Source organism: Podarcis bocagei (assembly GCF_964188305.1).
Source record: "Podarcis bocagei genome assembly, chromosome: 5".
Taxonomy (NCBI): domain Eukaryota; kingdom Metazoa; phylum Chordata; class Lepidosauria; order Squamata; family Lacertidae; genus Podarcis; species Podarcis bocagei.
The window spans coordinates 32,768,960-32,791,522 of NC_138129.1; the positions used below are offsets into that span (position 1 = coordinate 32,768,960).

At 41.9% G+C, this 22,563-nt stretch overlaps 1 protein-coding gene across 8 annotated transcripts in view; it reads right to left on the reverse strand.

Moving 5' to 3' along the window:
- LOC308587981 (rho GTPase-activating protein 39-like) overlaps positions 1-22,563 on the reverse strand; it is a 99,684-nt gene that overhangs the window by 19,725 nt on the left and 57,396 nt on the right. For all 8 annotated transcript variants that reach the window (XM_081196054.1, XM_081196049.1, XM_081196047.1 and 5 more), the window contains one exon: positions 10,653-11,051. In XM_081196054.1, the coding sequence (XP_081052180.1) occupies positions 10,653-11,051 (399 nt within the window). The remainder of the gene's footprint in view (positions 1-10,652; positions 11,052-22,563) is intronic.

A 22,563-nucleotide genomic window follows, 5' to 3' on the forward strand; every position in this document is an offset into this window, starting at 1 on the left:
CGGGGACATAATCTGGGCAGGTGAGCAGAGCAGGTGACAGGCAGAACACTTGTTTGCAAATATCAGATGGCATCAACTGAATCTAATGAACAGTTTCCTTCTATTTCCTATTAACAAACAGTTACCAATACAAGAGCCAGCACGACCAGGAAGTCTATTCTTCAAGTTTTGCCTATGTGAAAGCTTTATTCCGAATTCATCGGTCCACAGCATGAAATGCAGTCTGGTTAACCTACATAATGTTTTCATTTCTGTTTCCAGTTAATTATAGCTTTTGTGTGGTTGCTTAGGCCTCATGGTTGTAGTCTTGAGTTAAGCTACCTGCAGTAAGACTCACCACAGATTAACCAAACTATATCATATATACTAGGAGCGAACTCAATTATCCAAGTGCTGTTCCACGGCACCACCCACCCACAAAATATTCCAAAACAGTCCAAAAAGGGCGTAGCATGCTCAGTGGTGATGGAATGCTTGCTGGCTGTTGTGGGGGGAGGGAATAGAGTAGTTGGGCAATACTTCACACTGCAACATCTTATTGCAGATTGCACTTGTAAATATGTAACACTAACCCCCCCCCCATCAGTTTTCTGCCCAACCAAGCAGGGGTTGCTCATACAAAGTTTACTGGAACTTATGCCAAACTCAAAGTGGGTTAAATCTATCTGGATGAAGACTGAGTAATTTAATGAATTAATTGCATCAGTTAGTTAACCAAGTGGTCTTTTGATGAAGCAGCAGAGTTTAAATTTGGTTAAATACCTGGTACATTTTATTATATATTACTTTTTGTATAAAGTACTGAGGGAACAATACTTGGAACAAATTTTTGGGAGGTATGTGGAGAGGTCCTTCCATGAGACTATAAACTTTCCGCTCTGTAGCCAAGACAGACACGTTACTGTAAAGACTGCATGTTTTTTAACCCTAGTAATTGATGATAGAAGAATTTTTTTAAAGGAGAATACTGTGTCTTCCCAGAGATATTCAGAATTTTAAGTTTGTTACTGTTTTTATTTTATTCAGATTTGTGTAACTTTGATTTATTTGAACATGTGTTAAAATAGGGGCCACTTTTTAATGGTAAACACTGATTTGCCTGTGAATTTTAGAATCTTACATTTGTTTATGTTGCACAATATATATATTTTATTTGGAACACTCTCAATTTTGTTTACCTTGATTTGTGTTACTTTCATATGGCTATGTACTTCTCTTTGTTAAACCCTCTTGTTTGGGATGGTCTGATGACAAATGAATCCAAGTGGCAGTGGCAGAGAGAGTTGGGTAGTTAGAACAAATGGTCAGGAAACCCAAGGAATTTAATCCCCAGTTCTGCTCTTCAGAAGAATTAGCAGCAATCACAACAGAGAACAGTTTAATTTGATGACTCCCCAAAAGTATTTTTAGCTTGTCTTCAGAAAAGGAAATATTTTTATTTCACAACAAAGAAACAAAGGGAAACACACAGGGCTGCATCCTGCATTTGATAGGATACAAGCGAGCAAAATATCCTTAATATAAACTGGCATGGCAAATACGACTACGCCAAGTTTGCTCAGGAAAAGCTTATGGAGATGCAAGAGTCACTGTTTCCAAACCCCCCCCCCAAAGTTGTAACTCAAAAGCATATTTACCAATGGCTCAAAATACATTTGAAGAACACAAAGTTGAGAAAGATCTAGTATAATCACACTTACAATCTAACTAGACTTGACACATCTCTCCCCCCTTCCCTCAACAAAGATTTATGACTGAATTTTATTAGCATTTAGAACAGCCATGCTGGTTGCCATATTGAATTTTCAGCAAAACTCTCACCGTGCTCAAGATTTGCACAGAGAAATAGTAAAACCTAAAAGGTGGGTGAACCATTGCTGGGTGAGAGAGATTCTGTCACAACATCTCCACAAACTGTCACCTGAATCCTCTCATTGCACAAACAGGCGTGGTTCACTTAATACACAAACTAGTCCTCAGAAAAAAACTTGCATGTGGATTAAGTTCAGTCATTTTGGATATTGAGCATGATGGTGAAGCACAATATAAATTACTACAGCAAATAAGTAAATAAAACAAACTGGGCTGTATCAAGTAAAGGCATTGCACTCACAAAACTCCTGCACATGCAATCAAACTTTCCCTTCCTCTCCTCCGCTTCCCTAAATCTGCTCTTGGGGTCCTCCTAACCCTCCAGAGCAGATCTGAGGGGCACACAGGGAAAGGAGAAGTAGGGAAAGTTTAATCGGAAGTCATTTTTCAAGTCCAATATTTCATTGGCTTCAACCCATTACATTTGACACAGCCATAATGTTGATGATGAATTTTTAAAAACAACTTTAGAGTGTATATTTTACAGTGGTACCTCAGGTTACAGACGCTTCAGGTTACAGACACTTCAGTTACAGGTTACAGACTCCGCTAACCCAGAAATAGTACCTTGGGTTAAGAACTTTGCTTCAGGATGAGAACAGAAATCGCGCAGCAGCGGTGCGGCGGCGGCAGCAGGAGGTCCCATTAGCCAAAGTGGTGCTTCAGGTTAAGAACAGTTTCAGGTTAAGAACAGACCTCCAGAACGAATTAAGTTCTTAACCCGAGGTACCACTGTACACTGCTGGAAGATTTGAGGACTGGGAGCCTCCTAACATTTCTACTCCCACAGTTCCTCCTTCATCTACCATCAGAGCCTAAGGCTGTGAGGAGAGATAGCAATATAGCAGCAGCAGCAGCAGCCACCGCCCAATGCGGAAGCCTTGGTCTGTGAGGGACTAATTAATACCTGGTTGCTTCAACAGTCAGTTCTAGGCCAGGAGTTCCAGCTGCAGAGTGCCACGTTGCAACAACAGAGAACTGGTGGGGGAGGGAGATTTCTATACACCTTTGCTCAGCTCTAGAAAACATTCTTCCATTGTCCTTTTTATTGTGTTTTAAATATATTCTAAGCTGCCTCGAGAGCTTCAGCTATCCGCCTTGGTAGCTCAGTTGGTAGAGCAAAAGACTCTAAGGAGCAGTAGAAGTACAGTGGTACCTCGGGTTAAGTACTTAATTCGTTCCGGAGGTCCGTACTTAACCTGAAACTGTTCTTAACCTGAAGCACCACTTTAGATAATGGGGCCTCCTGCTGCTGCCGTGCCACCAGAGCACGATTTCTGTTCTCATCCTGAAGCAAAGTTCTTAACCTGAACCTGGGTTAGCGGAGTCTGTAACCTGAAGCGTATGTAACCTGAAGCATATGTAACCCGAGGTACCACTGTACTCCAGAAGGCAGGCAGGCAGGCAATGTCAGGATTCCCCACCCCCACCCCGACATCTTCGGACAAGGGCATTTCTCAAGTTTGTCCTGTGCAACCCTGTGAATTAGCATACTACTTTGTAATGGCAAAGCTACAGCACTGTTGGTGCAAAAGACTGGCCTTAAAAAACACACACAAAAAACAACCGCACAAGTGTGCAAAAGTCAAGATTACGCCTTAAGAAATGAATGCAGCTAGTGCAAAGCCTGCTATTCCACCTCTCTATTTTAAGCACCACTTTCTTCCTCCTCTATGAAAGCTGGTCTCAAGGCAAGCTCTTCCACCTGCCACGTTGTTGAAACCTGAGAACTCTCCATGTAACAGACTGATAGGTTAGAACAGATGCGTCTCAACACCACCAGGGGGAAAGGCTGCCAGCTTGCATAATTCTTTTAGGCTTTGCCAGCTTTCGTTTAGAAAAATAGCCTCATAGGTGCCAACTCTATACGTGTGTCAAAAATGCAAAAGGGCTTGCATTCTGCACAGTTTTCAACAGGTGTTATATCCTTTTTGTGCAGTTGTCTTTGTCTATATCAGCCAACGATTAAAAAACGTCATCGGCAGCTGTTCATATGGGATTATGTGAACTTATGGCTTTATAATATTTTGTCTGCACTTCTGTCTCAGTTCTGCCTCACAGAAATTCTGTGTCATCAGATTTATTTTATTTTTCTTCAAGCAGCAGACCCTAGTATTCTCGGGCTCATGCAATAGCTGGGAGATTTAAGAGGGGCCCTGGTAACTAATCCAAATCTGCCATGGAGCAGAAGAAGATTTTTAAAGAGACAGAAATTCATTGGGGAAGGAGGTGAGAAATGGAGTTTAGCTGTTAGGTTTGGGATCCAAAGAAAAAGGGAGAATAAAAGAAGTGCTCTCACTCCCTGAAAAACTCTCAGCTTTATACACAAAAGATACACAAATTAACAGTTGGAAGAAGAGCAATCAGTAGCAAAAGCTCACCTTATTGCTCCGAAACACCCGCTCAGAACATGGAGAAATATCACCATGGAAATGATTAACCTTGTAGACTTAGTTTTAGCAAACAAACCCTTTTTTCAAATACAATCATATGTCTGACTTCAGTTGGGTTGCCAGTCAGTGAATGTAATACCCTTTTTATGAGGACCAGCCAAGGTTTCAAAATGCAGTTTGCAAAGCTTTATTTTATTTGTCTATCATGTGCATCTTTATTGGAACTGTTTATTTTAAAGTCAGTGTACAGTTTTCACCCCCACTGTATCCCTGTATACATACTGGCACCAAATTTGGGTAAGGACTCCCCCAGCTCTGGGAGGGGGAAGGGGGGTACATTGTAAGCCTTCACATCTAGAGACTGGGAAGGAGATAAACCTACACAGCCCATTTCTATTTCATTGTTGGTTTTTTGCATGGCAAAAAGTAAACAAAAATCGGAAGAGGACCAAGTTTTTTGTTTTGTTTTAAGATGCAAGATACAGATAAGACACTTGTTGGGTTACATTTGGGAGGGGGGAGGTTTCTAAGCTTGCAAAGCCTTTGATTTCCATAGAGATATTTATCAGGCTGAAGTTAACGTTGTATTTAGATTTGAGCATAATGAATGTCAGGGAAGGACACAGACTGGTTTTTGGGTTTTCAAAAGGAGCCATGTCCATTTCTGCTTAGTCCCAGTGGGCTTTGGGCGACTTTAGCAGGCGGACTAGTCTTAACTTAATCATATCTATGAATAATTCCACCATTCTAAGGCTGGCAGGGGTGGGGAGGGGGAACCAAAGCAAAATAGCAATAAGGATAAGTTGGACTTTATATCATTCTAGAAACACCTACTGGTACTTTCCCCCACACCCATCTACTTATCCACACACACACACACACACACACACACACAGAGAGAGAGAGAGAGAGAGAGAGAGAGAGAGAGAGAGAGAGAGAGAGAGAGAGATAACTATCTTACCTAAATAAGAATTCTGAATAACTTAAAAGCTCATATATGCATTTTGATCTGCAAGTTAGTCGTAATACAAACACAAAATAGCATCCTGCCATTTTTGTGGCTTTTGAATTAGCATGTAGTCACTGCTATAAAATAATTTTAAAGTTTTATTTTATTTGCCACACCGGCCAAAAATGTGCTGCTAAACATTTGTTTTGGCATGAAACCATTTGTCCATGTAAAATTCTGCATAGGGTTCAGTTGCCGGTTTCTTCCCAATTATCTTCCATACTGGCATTTTAAGTGATTGCATAACAATATCACCATCTTTTAGTTTTTGGGGTAGGGAAAGTATTTACTTTGCCACTGCCCCTTGGAAAAAATCATACAAATGCCTATGTGCTCAGTAGATGTGATCCCAAGGCTGAAAACACGGTTTTAAAATTGTCAATTTCTTTCTGAAAACAGTGTTTTTGGGTGAGTGTGGTCTGAAAAAGCCCAGTTCCCACTGAGCTCCCCATAGGTGTGGAAGGGATCAACTTTTTTTTTAAGCACAATCTACACTTCATTATGCACAGTTCCATGTTCCAAGAGAAGGCAGGGCTGGACTATTAGGCTAATAAGGCTATTAGGCTAATAAGGCAGTTATATCTTGTAATTCCTCAATTTACCATTTGAGACCTTGGGCCTGTCACTCTTAGGGAAATCCATGTATGCCATCTTGGACCCAGGGAAGAATAAATAAGGCATTTAAAAAACCCCGAAGACTGTCTCAGTAAGCATTTTAAAGTGTTATGTGTGGAAATGGGCTATAGTAGTCTAATCTTCAAAGTCTAATACACACAGCAGAAGTATCATGTGTTGTGGATTGATATCCTGAAGCAGTTTCATTTGGGAGATTTGCTCCCCCCCCCAAAAAAAATACACCAAACACATGCATAATGCTCAAATCCTTTTTTGGGGGACATGTTGATTTGCTGAAGTGCCAGCAGTGAAGAAAGTCTACTTGGCTGGACCATGTTATTATAGAATCCAATGTGAGAGAATGGTATAATCCTCTTAGCAAAACATTCACAAAGGTGAGTGGGGTTGCAGTCCAAACAAACCAGGGTTAAGCACGGAAAACTCACTTTAGATTCAAAACATGATCCAAAAGCAAGGTTAGGCAATAGTCCAAGGTCATTGCCACAGGGATCCCAGGCAATGTGCAGCTCAGCAAGGAGGGGAGAATGGGTTTGGGACCAAGGAGCCAGAAATCTCTATTGTTTCCAGCAACTGAAAGGCAACTCAAGAGGATTCTCAGCACTGGTTCCATGGGACCTTGTCTGATCCTCAAAGTCCTTGACCTGCAAAGTGGCTAGTTTGTCCTCTGACGATTCTGTTTGACGCCATGTCAGAGCTAAGCATAACAGAACGTTTCCCAAATGTCACAACTGCTTTTGGGTACTAATGGTAAAATGTGCCTTCTCTTTTCTAAAATGGGTAAAGAATGTTTTCTGATCCGTCATGAAAGAGCCTTTCACAGCTTTGTCCCTCTTGGTCACCAACAGCGAATTTATCAGATTTCTGAACTATGATTACATCACTCGTGATTTTGCCATAGCCAAGGCCAGGAGAAACACCTGGCAATTAGTATTCAGTTGCATATTGTCTCTGAACGTGGAGGTTCTGGTTAGCTAGCAGGGCTAACAGACCTTGATAGAACTATATAACTTTGATTAAAATCACTGGGTGGCATTCAAATAATAGTCACACCAGCACAAAGATTAGTGCTAATGCAATGGGATTCCCCTGCTTTCCTTTCCCCCATGTGAGCTCTGTGCTGTCCCCAGATCTGCTCCCATGCATTGGGTGAAGTCCCAGAACATATTTTAGGGAGCACATGGGGGCAGTACATTCCATTGCACAAGGAGAAATCCTTGCACTGACAGAACATTTTGCTCAGTGCTATGTTGAACAGAACCTATTGTCCCCTTGTGTTGGTCTGTACTCGGGATAAATTCCTTCTTTGTTGCCTTACGTGATCCCCTCTCTTGCCTGCATAAAACAACAAATTTCATTTCGGGAGGCACAAAGAAAGGAATAAATCCTGATTGCAAGCAAGAGGGCTTCAGCAAGCCCTCTAGATTAAGGATGCAAGATCTGTAGGTTTCTTTACATATAAAACTTCAGAACAAATAGGATTCACATATAGGGATATTATCTTACTGGTAACAGAAAAACTAATCATCAATAAAATACTCTTTATATATAATTAAACTGAGCTCTACATTATATACATTAAAATGCATGCTGGTAGTGTAATGATACTTGTAATAAAGATTTTGTGTGTCTATATGCCCTATAGTAGAGTTAAAAATTGTGACAACAGGGGAAGGTTTAAATATTGCTTAAAACTGGAGTAGATAGTGCTAGCGAAACACCCTTGGCCAGAAGCAACAAACTTGTTTTCTTACAATGCAGTGTTACTTGCTACCAAAACGCACACTGGCAGTTGGCCAAGTCTGCGCAAGAAATAAATTCCATGATTTTTGGGCTGACTTATTGGGGAACAGAAAACTGTGAGCTACCTAAACAAATGAAATGCCACTTTGAGTTTCTTCAGCAAGTTGTTGACAAGTTTAAGCACTACAACTTCAAGCACGACTCTCAGTGCCTCCAGCACAACACTCCAGCAAGGATTAGCCAGCAAAAGAAAGAATGGGCTGACAGCTGCAGCCTGAAGAAAGGATTTTGCCATTCCAAGTCCTGGCCAAAATCTGGAAACTCTGCTTACGGAATGTGATCTCACTTTTCAGAGAGTTATAGCTTTCTCAATCCACCAGAATGGAGGACAGAATAGGTTCAGACTAGAAACCATATACTTAGGGTGCAGGGATAAGACAACAGGGATGTCTGCTGCCTTCATGCCCTGCTTATGAATCATTGAGTTTGATTCTCCTGGAAACAGAATACTGTACTGGACTCTACATTTTTGGGGGACTTTCCATAGGGGCAGTTCTTAGCTAAAAAAGTACCGTATTTTTCGCTCTATAAGACGCACCAGACCACAAGACGCACCTAGTTTTTGGAGGAGGAAAACAAGAAAAAAATATATTCTGAATCTCAGAAGCCCGAACAGCAAGAGGGATCGCTGCGCAGTGAAAGCAGCAATCCCTCTTGCTGTTCTGGCTTCTGGGATAGCTGCGCAGCCTGCATTCGCTCCATAAGACACGCACACATTTCCCCTTACTTTTTAGGAGGGAAAAAGTGAGTATTATAGAGCAAAAAATATGGTACTCGCTGAGTCCATTCTAAACACCTTACAAGGGTTTCAGGTACCAGTGTTCACAGGAAAAATGAAGGGAGGTTAATTACTTTATTCAATTTTTAGGCCTCATAATTAGCACTCAGGAAATAAGATCTGTCTGGGTAAAACCTGGACAGGGGCATCTTATTCATAGAGGCTAGTGGCACAGGGCGCCAAGTTCTGAAGGGTACCAGGGAAGAGGTGGAGGCTGGATGTGGCGCCTCCCAGCATCAGCTCTCCGCCCTTGCCTGCCTCCGCCATGCCACGCTGAAGCAGTGCTGCGCCCAGAGCCTCCGCCTGCCGTGGCCACCACGGCACAAAGCAGCCAGCTGAGCTGCGAGCCACCACGTCCAGCCTCCGCCTCTTCCCCGCCGGAGGAGCTGCCCTCCAGCTGCTGCCCACCTCCTCCAGACCCGCAAAGCTGGGTGCGTTGCTGGCAGCGCCGTCCTCCCTAAAAAAGGTCGGCAACTCTGGGAAATGGGGAGCGTGGAGGGATCTTTGCACCACGGCGCCCCATATGCTTAAAACGGCCCTGTTTGTGTAAAACAGAACTTGGCATATTTTCACATTTCTGGCCATTCTGCATATGTCCCTAGTGCTCTGCTCTCCATCAAATGATTTAGTGGACTTTGAAGGCAATGAATGCAATTGTCATAGGCAGTTGGAAAGAGGCTTGGATTGCATTCCAGGATATGATAGTACCAAAATACTAGTGACAGTTTATTATGTCTGAACTGACTGTAAGTCAAATGAGTTGGGAGTTCATCTAATCCTTATCCAGAAAGTAAGACGACAAAGACTAAAAAGCTTTCACTATCAGCAAAATCAAGAATAACTTCCAAGTTGCTTTTGTGTTCACAGAAATCTTACAAAATAGAGGACAATGAAACACAAACAACAATCAATAACAACACACAACAGACTAGAAATGTTTTGAAAACATTGCATGACGATTTCTGCAACTGCCCCAAGTTTTTCTAGACATAATTATTTTTACAAAATGATATTGTTATCACAATCCTTCATGGATATATTAACTTGTAAAGGCATAGATCACCCACTCTCAGGGGGACAGTTTAAAGCTGCAATGCTACACACATGTAACTGTAACCAAGCCTTGTCAAACACAATGGGGTTTATCTCTGAGTAAACATGCAAAGGAATGTGTTACACATCTCATGCCAACCTACAGCCTTTACCCGTTCTTCACACAACCATGCTAATCTCATGAAGAACAGAACGGGGGGGGGGGGGAGATGCTCATTAATGTTAATGCATAAGAGATTATTTCAAGTCCTTTCTCTCAAATTCAAATTCAAAAACAAAAGCCTAGTTAAGCAACTGAACTTCAACCTTTGCAGTTGCTCTCCAACGCTGTCTTTCCCATGCAAGCTACGTTCAGCAAAATTTCCTTCAAGTGATGGTTTACTGACTATTGCTTATTACATTCGTATTTTACCACTTCCCCAAGGAGACCATTTCATGTCCCAATATTACCCTGACTGGGTGATTAATAATAATAATAATAATAATAATAATAATAATAATAATAATAATAATAATAATAATTTATTTATACCCCACCCATCTGGCTGGGTTTCCCCAGGCACTCTGGGCAGCTTCCAACACAGTATTAAAATACAGTAATGCCTCAAACATTAAAAGCTTCCCTAAACAGGGCTGCCTTCAGATGTCTTCTGAAAGTCTGGTAGTTGTTGTTCTCTTTGACATCTGGTGGGAGGGCGTTCCACAGGGCAGGCGCCACTACCGAGAAGGCCCTCTGCCTGGTTCCCTGTAACTTGGCTTCTCGCAGTGAGGGAACCGCCAGAAGGCCCTTGGCACTGGACCTCAGTGTCTGGGTAGAATGATGGGGGTGGATATGATCCTTCAGATATACTGGACTGAGGTCTCCTTAGTCCAGCTCAAACACCCTGATTCACACAGCATACAAAAGTTCTTACAATGAGTCCAGTTACTTTTTCTCAAAAATCTTTCTCAAGGGGCACTTCCTGAGTAGGACAGACAACTTCAACTTGCCTTTTTTTCCATAGTCAGCAACCAGATCACCTTAGGACTATCTCCGTCCTATGACTTTTTCTAGAAGCTGGCATGTGGATGGGCCCCTTTAATTAGTTATATAAAAAAGAATACTTGTTACCTTCCAGTCTCTGGTCTCTTCTCCAGGCTGTTGTCCTCTTTACCCTTCTCCATCTCCTGCAAGAGAGCCATCTGGACAGGAGTGTTTCGCCCATCACTACTTGTGCTGCCCCTGTGCTGGGATGTCCTGAAGTCAGACTTGGAATTGCGTTTCATGGCTTGGAGCTGAGCCAGTGGCACAATGTCACAACCTTGTGGCCTATGCCACACTGTCTGCTGCGTGATGGCATTGTAGTAGTAGAAACGGTTGTTGTTTTGGTCAAAGAGCTCCCACCACTGGTTCTCATCTGACTGACGAACTCTGAGGTTGGACGGTGGCTCCCAGCCACACTCGCCGGTTGTCAAGTTGACATACATTCTCTCTCGAGAACGGGGCTCAATGATCTCCACCCAATCTGAGCTGAAATAGAAAAAGAAAAAGAAAAAGGCAATGTTGGTCGGAGCCAACACACAATATAATCTTGTCCAGCGAGGCAAATGGCTGCTTAGGCGGTCTTACGGGCTCATGGCCACAGCGTAAGAACCAATTGATTGCAGAGCCTGAGTCAAACCTACATCTAACAATGATTACACAGACAACCTACCATGTTTAAAACCTGGATTTGCCAGCCTTGTTCAAAACATAGTTTAGCCACATCAGATTCCCGGTAAAATATTTGTTAATATGTCCAATCCCAACCTGCAAATTGCATATTTGTAGCCACATGAAGTACAACAGACAGAATTTCACACGATAAGCAATTTGTATGAAGTGGCTTCCCATGTGATTTAGAAAATTCTCACACACTCAAAGTAATTTAAACAAAGTGCTTGCCACATGGGGAGTTTCTACCACATGGCTATATTTTAGACGCACCCCCCCTCCTGCTACATCTGCATGCATGACAGAAAAAGCACATTGTTCTACCTTATAGGGGTTTTTCTTTTGTAAGAAGAAATAAAGGACAGCAACACATTTTGCACTCCAAAATGTTTTTAAGTATTAATAACTTGCAAGCTCAACTATCAAATCTACCGTAATTCAAAAAAGCAATGCAAACTTATTTTTCTCCACTATGGACTCCTTTAAGCTCAACATTTAGACAGAATAAACTGTATTTGTTGAGATGATGGGGGCTTAGGCAGAGTTAGCAGTAAATTGTACCAGTCCCTCACCCTGGGGAAGGGGGCAATGCTATGGGAATTAATGCCTGGGAGCCTTTAAATACCAAAGCATTGTTCTCACAAGTGTAAACAACAGTGGCTCCAACTTTGTCTGATCTGAATGCTACTGCTTTGTCAGGGAAATTCTTAGTACGCTCAGATTCCACTTTGTAATATTCAGCATGCCACAGAAAAATGTCCCCATTGAAAATCTGTATGCAGGGCCTCTGTAGTGAAAGCAACTTTACAACAGACCAAGAAATCGCTGCAAAAATGTGCTGCATAATTACCCACACAGCTGTGGAAGTCATTAACAAAAGTTCTGTCTGTATTAAGCCATTTGCAGCTTCTCACATTTCCTTAATCTTTTCATTTATGTAAATGGGGAACCTCTGGCCCACGGGTTCCCTCAGTCTAGCAAGCCAGGCCCATGTCAGTGGGCCTTACCCACCTGTCAGTCATCCCACATCATCTCTTAAACAGGCATAGGGATCTCAGTGCTGTGAATTCAGCACTCCCTCTGGGAGTGAATGTATGAGTGTGCATGCCTGCATGGCCTGCTCTGTGAGAGGATATGTAAGAATGTGTCTAGTGCATGTGTGCTTATGACAAGAGAAGGGGCAGAGGTATATGATATTTATTTATTTATTTATTTATTTATTTATTTATTTATGCATGCTTTGCTTCATTCAGATCAGTCAAATCAAATTTCGTTTTTCTTTACGTTTTGTCTATCTTCCTCTGACCTACTCTCCGTTCTAAGACAATATCCTAACCCTTGGATCTTAACATCAGACTTCAAAATACGTAATACAACTGCAGGTGGGTGAACTATTCTACACAAACAGAACTTAAATAAACGTAGTTCAGGAGTTTATGCCAATTGTTTTCAAATCTCAATGTTCAAACAAAATCAAAATGTTTAGGCTGAACGCACAAACCATTATTGTTCATGATTTCTAAAACCAGTCTTTTGGCCTAAAGTTTTGCTTTTAAGCATGTATGGAATACTGTTGTCCTTCACAACCATGAAGGATGTAAAACTTCTTCAAAAAGGTTTGTAGGGGTTGAGAGCTACTAAAATTACAAGAACTGGCAATCATGGTTGAGTTTGCCTGTGGAATGTGTTTAACAATATGCCTGCAATAATAAAATCCACACACTAGGTGTCCTTGGAATAAAAGGGAGTTGTTTTTGGTCAAGAGTTTCCCTTTCATTGGTGGTATCCTTTGTTTTTCAGCAAGTACCTGATATTATACAGACAACGCCCTACAAATCAGCAAGAGAAGTCAGATACATCCTAGAAAGAAAATATCCTACACAAAATTAGGAATTCCTATAGCATAGACTACCCAAAGATTTAGAGTCAGGCAAACAAGGAACGGGTAGCTGGAGACATAGCTCAGGCTCACTCTTAGATGATATTTTATTTCCTATACAGTAATCGACAGTGTCATGCATCCTTCTACCATTTTTGTGAATAGAAACTTAACAACCTTTTCTGACAACCAGAGCTAACCACGAGCTATTCTGTTGCAAGGGCAACTCGGCAGGCGTTCGACCTCAAATAAGCAGTGATGGTCTCTCTGCCCAAGTCCCCTAGTGATTTGCTACCATGTGAAAGCGTTAGCAGCACTATTGCTGAATGCCCATGAACTGAAACAACATTGAAGTAAACAGAATGCCAGTGGCTCTGTGGAGTACCGCCTCCTTTATAATGTCAGAGAGAAAGAAGCAGATCAATGCCGGCATCATTCAAATATTATTGAGAGTTAAATTCGGGGTTAAGCACCGTTTGCGTACACTACATCTTGAGGCGGCCAGCTGAATCCAGTGGGCAACTGAAGTTCCAGGGACAATCATGCGCACTGCCTTTCTATTTGCTGAGACTGGAACCAGATGTCATTTGGGCAAATGCATGGTTTCAACCACCTCCCAAATTGGATGAGACCATTTAAAATGTAGAGATGATTGGCAGGTGGGAGGAGCAAATGCTTTATGCCTCCTATGCCAATGCTTGCAAACCCCACCCACCTCACCTCAGCTGTCATTTTGTTAGCTGAATTAACTTCCAATTTTGGAGCTTGGCTGGCGGGGGGGGGGGGCAAACTTTTAAGTATTGTGAGTAGGGGAAGAGTTAAATACTCACTTCTACTCACCAATTTTCTGTTCTGCAAATGCCATATCCAACTCTCACATTAACTGCAGGGGCAAATCGAGGGTTGGGAACCAGTGATTTCCTCTGTAATGTATAATTACTGTAGTTCCAACTCAAGCATGATTCTTTACCATCTTTTCCCTTGTCTCAACTACTCTCTCCCCTCACTGCTATGCTACCTTTCTTATTTCTTTCCATATGAGTCCATTTTTTATTCAACAAAGTAGATCAGGTAAGTGACTAACTACAAAAGCCTGGACTAGACTGTGATTTAGTAAAGGTGCTCAAGTTACATAAGTAAAGAACAACATGCATGCATCACTCCAAAAACCCAAGGCAGGCATGATAATGTTGGATATCAGGACAAAACTAATATAAAGAACCATTCATGCCTCTTTTATTGAAAATATCTGCTAGCTTTGCAGAACGATGCAAATGCAACATGCTGACTAATAAGTGTTAGTAAATCTATAATCGGTATTATGTCATTCAAAATATACGAATAAGCCACTTCAAAACAATATATGTATCATATAACACATCTCACAAAATATACAAGTAACTGCAAGTTATTATATGTAACAGAGTCAAACAAAGATTCAAACAACCAATGAATAGCAAGGAACGCCAAACTGTCTCTCAAAGGAAGACGTCTCACAAAAGTCTCAAAGGAAGACATCTCTCTGAAGTCTCAAAAGGACAGTGCATCCAGAATAGTTCAACTGTTTCGGAATAAAGTCTTCATCAGCGAATAATTATGAATGAAATATACATAATTATCCAGTGAGCACTGATCCACTAGTTTGATCTTCACTAGTATGTATATATTTGTATATTTTGAATGACATCATACCAATTAAATATATACTAACAGTTATTAGACAGCGTGTTGCGTTTGCATTTTTGTAGATTGTCACATTTTGCAACACAGGGGTTTGGGTTTGTTCAGCTTTGCAGAAGGAGGCAGAAAAGGAACCAAATTCAATTTCAGTAAACAGAAAGTCACAATTCTGAGGTATAGACCTTGGGAGCAAACAGTTAACATTATAGTCCACCAGTTGCTTGAAGCACCCTTACTGCCAGGAAGAGCTAGTAGCCTCAGACTATGCAGCTGTCCCAAAAGGAGGTGACCCAGCCCCAGGGTCAAAAATATCTGGTGCTACCTGGCCCTGGTTGCTGGGTAGTTCACTTCCAATGGGAACAGACACTATTTCCCCATCTAGTTACTACAGAACTTTTGAAGAGCAGCAGATGGAGCACAGTCACTTCTGCCTTATTTAAACAAAAATCTTATATTTAATGTAAGTTGCTCAGGAGGCCAACTCTCGGGCAGAAAGGTGGGATACAAATATTGTTAATAAATGCATACTATCATGTCAATAAGAATATTCCAAAGAAAGGTTTGTTCTCCCGCTAGAAACAATTTGCATATTATGTTAATAAACCTGTATCATTTAAAGTGACCTTATCTATGGTTCCCCCCCCCCTTGCTTAATTTATAATCTTCTAAAACCTTATTTGGTGAAAACTATGGATACAGTCTGATTGATACAAGAAGCCTGGAGAATGAGTAACTTTGCAAAGAGAAAGTGCAATCATTTAGCTGAGTGTAGTGACTCAGAAAGGGGAAGCCTCAATGTACGGAATAACCCAGATGTGCTTAAAAGAAAACCAACTGATCTAAAGGCTATTAATATCCTTGCAATGAGCTCTCTTCTCCCCCCCTCCCCCACCTGCTCCAGGACTAGAGCCTGTATGAACAAGAAATAAATCAGCCAAATGCTCTGTGGGATAGATAATCACATCATGCAGCAATGACCAGGCACCAGGTCTAATGCTTCGCCTGTAAAGTGGTTAGTGAGTCTGTGAGTGTTATTTCCTGCACTGTCATCTCTAGCTTTCTTTGTCACACTTTTGGCATTTAACATCATTCTGAAGATGCAAGAATGGTCCACAAAAAAGGAATGAGAGAACTGGAACAGACACTGCCCTACTCAAAAGATTCCTAGCAGATGCCTATCCAACCTTTTATTGCTGGCCTGTAGATTTTACAGTTTCCGCTAGCCATTTATTTACAGGTCTCAAATTGCAACGCACAGCTGGATTAAGGGTAAATATTGGGCAATTTGCTATTCTCCTGCATTGCTGTTGTTTATTTGTTGCCTGTCCTTCACCCTAAGGTCCCAGGATGGATGGGTTACAACGTTAAAACACAATTTCAAAAACGGTTTAAAACAACTTACAATCACAAAAATAAGGTGGGTCCTAAAAATAAGTGTCAAAAAGCCAGGGAAAAGAGGTGGATAGCTATGGTGAGCCCTTGACTGGTAAACTCCACATATTCCTCTCTCACCAGGGATACAGTATATGAATATCCTGCCACAGCAGCTGCAAGCTCAACGCACACCCTCTTCTAGACTTTATACACTGCTGAGGTTGGGAGGAGCTACACCCTCACCACCTCCACAGTAATGCAAAGCAGGCAGTGAGCTGGTTCACACATAAGGTTGAACAATAGTTTGAAATAAATTATGGTTTAATAAGCATTTGCTCCATCCTTACTCCTGACTGTGCTGCATGGCAGAGGAAACACACCGGGAGCAAGTCAGAGTCTGTCTTGCCTGTTCTGTCTGAAACCGGACTCATGGTTTGTTTCTCTCCAAACAAACCACAAGAAGCCACAATTTCTCATTGGTTTATTTGGAGGAAACAAATCATGAACCTGCAAAGACCTGGGTTCACATTTAATGCAAACTGAATGCCAAGTCAAACTGTGGCTTGCGTCCAGCGGCTTGTGTGAACCAGGCAAGGGGCACGTGCACCGGATGGGGGGGGACCTCTGCCCAGCCCTTGTCACTGATGCTGCCGGAGCAACTCTACCCCAACCAGAGGAAAGCATGGCCACGCTGAACTGCCTGCCCACCCATGCATTGGGGAACCTGACTGGCCGACGAGGCTTTGGCGGATGGAGGAGCACCCAGGTGAGGGCGCCTGGTTCATGCCCTCAGAAATTTGTGCACCCAGGGCCCTCTGGCACACACCCCTCCACATGACACCCCTACAGTCTTCTTCCCTCCCTGCACGGCACAGTCAAGAGCAAGGAAGGCACAAAGCACTTGTGTTCCTTAAGCCATACTGTATTTTAAAGTCTAGTTTAATCCTGCCTGTGAGAGGCTGCCCCCTAAACAACTATGTGCAAGGCTGTTCTATCTACTATTAATCCTCCTCAGATGGTTCAGTGAATAATTGGTTCTCACTCCAGCCTGAGGATGTCACACTTTTCAATGAAGGTGGACTTTACAATTGGGACAGAGCCGCTGTTCCTTCACAGGGCTCAGTTTAAGTTTGACTGTTGCTGTATCCACATCAGAGCTCTGCTCTCCTTTAGCATTCAACCTGAGTCCAAGAAGCACAGGGGAAAGCAAAACCCTGCCTAATATAGGACTTGCTTTCTTCTGACAATTTTTGTGCTTCTGCTTCTGTACTAAAAATATCAAACCAGGAGCACAAAATGCTCCAGTGAATATATGCCCCTATAATTATGCTATAAACACCATTTGTTCCAAGGTCTATACGAAAAGACACTTCGTTCAGGAGTAACTTTTTCAGCCATGCCCCCAGTTTCAACTGAGCGCTTTGACATGTTTTCCAGAAACCCCAAAGCCAACAAATGTCTGCTCAGCTAGTCAGACTACACACTCAAGTTATACCCACCAAACCAGAGAGAGACTTGAAAAGAGAGCAGCCTGGGAGCCTTGAATACCGCTTAGGAAAACAAATTCCAGTCAGTGGTCCTCCAGAGAATGATCTGGTGCCAGGACTCGCTGCCAGAAAAATTGGTTTGCATGGCAGCAAATGGGATGGTGGACAAGAGGTCAGTACCTTGTACGGCTTTTAACTCCTTGACTTCGCTTAGTTAGTATGATTCATAATCCTTTGCATGTCATCACAAGGTATTTGCAGGAGCTTGCTGTGACGATATACCCCCTTTCAAATGAAGCCCAAGTACTTTTTCCACTCAGCAGACACAGCTGGCTTTAGAATGAAGAGGATTTTATGAATTCTCATAGTTTAAATATCAGACTGCAAAGCGCAGCAACATAATCTCCGCACTGGCATGAATGTGGACCATGAATCATGCCTAGCAGCAAACAGGAATCTACTATGTTTGTATAACGTGCTATTTAAGGTCCAATAAGCAGCTTTAGTTTTTGACTGGTTCTCTTGCATCATCCAGCGTTAAGCTTTCCAACATGCTAATTGCAAGGCGCTGTTATCTGTGGCAAGATAAAAGGAAGAACTGATTGCAAGGATCACACTACAGAAAAGGAAAGGAAAAAAATCTGTATTTAACAGTAGCCAGAATTATTATTTTTTAAATCTCATTAGGTACGAACAACATTGGTATCACTAATATGTAGAGAATACTTTGTGTAAAAACTTCCCCATATCTACCTGCACCACTTCCCCTTTAGGCAGTCATAAGGCGCAGAGTGTTCATACACTTTTTTGACCCCAGCAGATCATGAGGCCCAATCTTATGGCTGAGACACAGCACTGCATATGACCGCTTCTCAACCAATCTACCCAATCTTGTGACACATGGAGTACGGGTGCAGGGATACCAGATGTCTGTGTGGGAGAGGAAACAGATCCGTATGGAAGCAGGCTGGCACACTAAACAGCACACAGTATATACATTGCACACTGTGCCCATATGTTTCTTTCCTCACAGCTGTATAATATGGAGCAGGTGGCTAGCTGACCGTTGCTGTTCATGATGGCTGTGGGAAGTTCCATCCAATGGCCACAATCTGAAGTACTGTAAAACTAGTTCTGTGAACATGAACTAAGTAAAGCAATGTTAGAATTGATATTTCTGAATAGGAGTGATTCCCCCCGACTAAAGACAATTTCAAAAAGCATATGTGGGACAAATGTTTAAAAGGGGGAAAAAGATTTTGCATAATCCTAAACAGATCTTTGGATCTTAGCTACTGCAGCAGAAGATTTATAGCCTAGCGAATGATTCCAGTCAAGTCAGTTGAGAAGAGGGTCTTAGGTAAACCCCAGAATTGCTGGTGGTGAAAATAGTTTAACAAGACCATCCCTCTTCCCCAAACCAAGTTCTGAGGGCAATTTCATCTACATTAAAGAAAACATGGGGCAGCCAAAGGAGGAAATGTAATAATGGATGACTCCTTCTAACATTGACTAGGGGTTCTAGCTTAGCCTTCTGTCTCTTAGGTTAGCTTTCTACCTGCGTAGGATTTATAGATAGATAGATAGATACTGTATTTTTCGCACCATAGGACGCACCGGACAATAGGACGCACTTTGTTTTAGAGGGGGAAGAACAAGAAAAAAAAATTCTCCCCCTCTATGCCCAGCACCCTTTCAGTGAAGCGGCAGGAGGCGCTGCACAGAGAGGGGGAGAACAAGGTGTCGTTCAGGCGGCTACCTTGGAAGCCTGGAGAGCGAGAGGGGTCGCTCCTGCCATAAAGGCACGTCACCTCTCCAGCCGGGAGAGGGTCGCGGGGCGATGCTTTAGCCCCGCGCGCGCGCTCTCCCGGCTGGAGAGGTGACACGGGGCTGTAGAGGTTCCTGCCATAGTCGCGCGTCACCTCTCCAGCCGGGAGAGGGTCGCGGGGCTATGGCGTCTTCGCTCCATAGGACGCACACACATTTCCCCTTCATTTTTGAAGGGGAAAAAGTGCGTCCTATAGAGCGAAAAATACGGTAGATAGATAGATAGATAGATGATAGATAGATAGATAGATATAGATAGATGATAGATAGTTTCTAATAAGAACATTACATGATACAGCAACATCACAATGTAGATACAAGTAGATGTACATTTGTAAACTAAACAGTTAATTTTATTCAGTCTATCATGCAGGGAATTATTTTGTTTGAATAAACATTCAGTCCTGTTAGTCCTCAACTGGCGGCTAAAGCAGTACAGTCTAGGACACAGGTTTACCTCTTTATCGTTAGTTTGTGAGAACTAGGCCAAAGCTTTTTCAAGTTACAAGTACAAACTCGAAATGCTGGAAAGGAACCAAAGCACAATGAGAACTCACAGAGGATTCAGTAATATCTCAAAATGACCTCATCATTTCTCCCTTTTCTGACCTCCTTCAAGTCTTGCCAATTGGAAAAATGTGAAAAGACGAATGTCAGAAATCATGAGGACAAAAAGAAAACAAAATATAAGCACCTAATTTAGTTTTACTGTCCTTGCTCTTTGATATTTTTTTTAAAAAAGAAAGCAGCACAGAGTCTGCTACTTATGCCTGTGGTGCTGGTTTTCCAACTCGGAAGAGTTACAAAGAATCAGATGATTATAAAAGAGCACAAGAACAATTTGTCTCACATTCTGTGAAGCCTTTTAAGAGTTAGCAAAGCCGGAGAGCCATTTCCAACTTTCCTCTGATTTTTAGAATATTTCTCGTTTATTTTAGTTGCTCAACAATAGCAAAGGATGCCTATATTCTAATCTACCAACCAGAAAAGCAGTGAAAAGAAGGGGAATAAAAAACTTTGATGGGAGTACCCAGAGACACACCATTGACGAATTACTATCCATTACCACCTCGCCTAGTCAGTGCATTGCTGCATAGTATTGTGTTGTGACAGGTCAAACAATAGTTTGAATTACGCTTTTGCAAAATAATCATAGAAAACACTAGTATTTTAAGAGGATGTTAACAACCTAGGATTCAAATTTATCATGTTTATGGTGTTTACAACCTATCAAGAGAGCCAACCACACCAGGGCAGGAGAGGTAATCGATGCAAAACCTGTAGTCTTCACAGATGTAAAATTCCAACAGTCACGCTGGAAGATGTTGAGAAGTGCAACATAAGTCCCTTACTAGACCATCTGCATAGGCCAAAAATGCATGGTCAATTCCCAAATGAAATCTGGAGATAGGATAAAACTCTAACCCCATGCATTTAACTGTATCTGCTATTTAATATATTGTCCAAACCAGTATTCTATTTGCTGCACTAATCTCTTGTTTTTCTAAGCCAGGCATTGAAAATCTCATACACTATATGAATAAAAAATGGTTAGAAAAAAATGGTATCATATTTCGTTAGTTCATCTCAGAGAAGGGCTGTAATCAACCTCTAACATCTTGGGGGAAATGATCTGGGGTTTTACTTGAGTCCATTTGTGAAGTATAACTGTAAAGACATTCATTTCAGTTGGTTATCATGTATTTCTACCTATTATTTAAAATAAATAAATAAAAGTGCAGCTTGGACAGATTTTAATGGGAAAGGAGAACTATTCAGGGATGAGAAATAATCTGGAAATGCCATTCCATCTAGATGCAGCAGAGAGAGGGAGGAAACAGGACAAAGACGAATTACATTTTGTTTATTCTCCCTCTGGATTATTTGTGTTCAAACTGGCTCTTATAATAATTTTGTAAATTTAAAAACTGGTGGCTAAGTTTGCCTTTTTCCTCTTCCCTCCACGTGTCTTCCTTTTGTGTTGAGTCATTTCGACTGTAAGCCTGTGGGGTGGCAACTGTCTTGTTTACTGAACTTATATACAGTGGTGCCTCGCAAGACGAAATTAATTCGTTCCGCGAGTTTTGTAGTCTTGCAATTTTTTCGTCTTGCGAAGCACGGTGTCGGGAAAGTTTTGGAAAAGCTTCAAAAATCACCAAAGTCTTTAAAAACCTCAAAAAAGGCTACCACACCGCGCGTTCTATGAGTTGCTCCTCGAAGTCAAGTCGCAACTGTATTAACGGTGTTAAGAAAAAAGAAACAAACTTGCAAGATGTTTCCGTCTTGCGAAGCAAGCCCATAGGGAAAATCGCCTTGCGAAGCAGCTCAAAAAACAAAAAACAAAAAAAAGTAAGGATGAATGTTAGAGGGTAAGGATTTGCTGAATTTAATATTTGAACTGGAATACAAAATGGGAGGTGTGAGGAGGTCAAGAAACTAGTGAAGAAAATATAAGATTTGAAAATATTAATCTATTTTTCAGTTTTGACTTTTGGCTTTTCTCTTTGTTCTTATTCTTTATTCTTTTTTCTATCAACTGTTTTTCTACTGTGTATATTTTATTTGTTTTGCTTTTGTAGTTTGAATGTTGGAATTTGTTGGAATTTGTTTTTATTGTTTGTGAAATATTAATAAATATCATTTTAAAAAAACACACAAAAAAACCCTTTCGTCTAGCGAGTTTTTGTCTTGCGAGGCATTCGTCTTGCGAGGTACCACTGTATATAAGCTGTTCTGAAGAGCAGAGTAAAAATTTTTTTAAACCAACAGCTTTGGAATATAAAACCCAGAGAATGCTTATACACCGTATTTTTCGTCCCATAGGGCGCACCTCGTTTTTTGGGGGGGAAATGAATAAAAAAAAATTATCCCCCCTCCCCGCCACGGCTGCCGCCTCAAGCCTTGCGCACACCTGCCCGAAGCACGGGGCACCCTCCGGAGGGCTCCAAGTGCTTCGGGCGGCAGGCTGCCGCCCCAAGCCTCGCGCGCTCGGCGGAACCTCCTGCTGGGCGCACAAGGCTTGCGGATAGCTTCCTGAAGCCTGGAGAGCGAGAGGGGTCGGTGCGCACCGATGCCTCTTGCT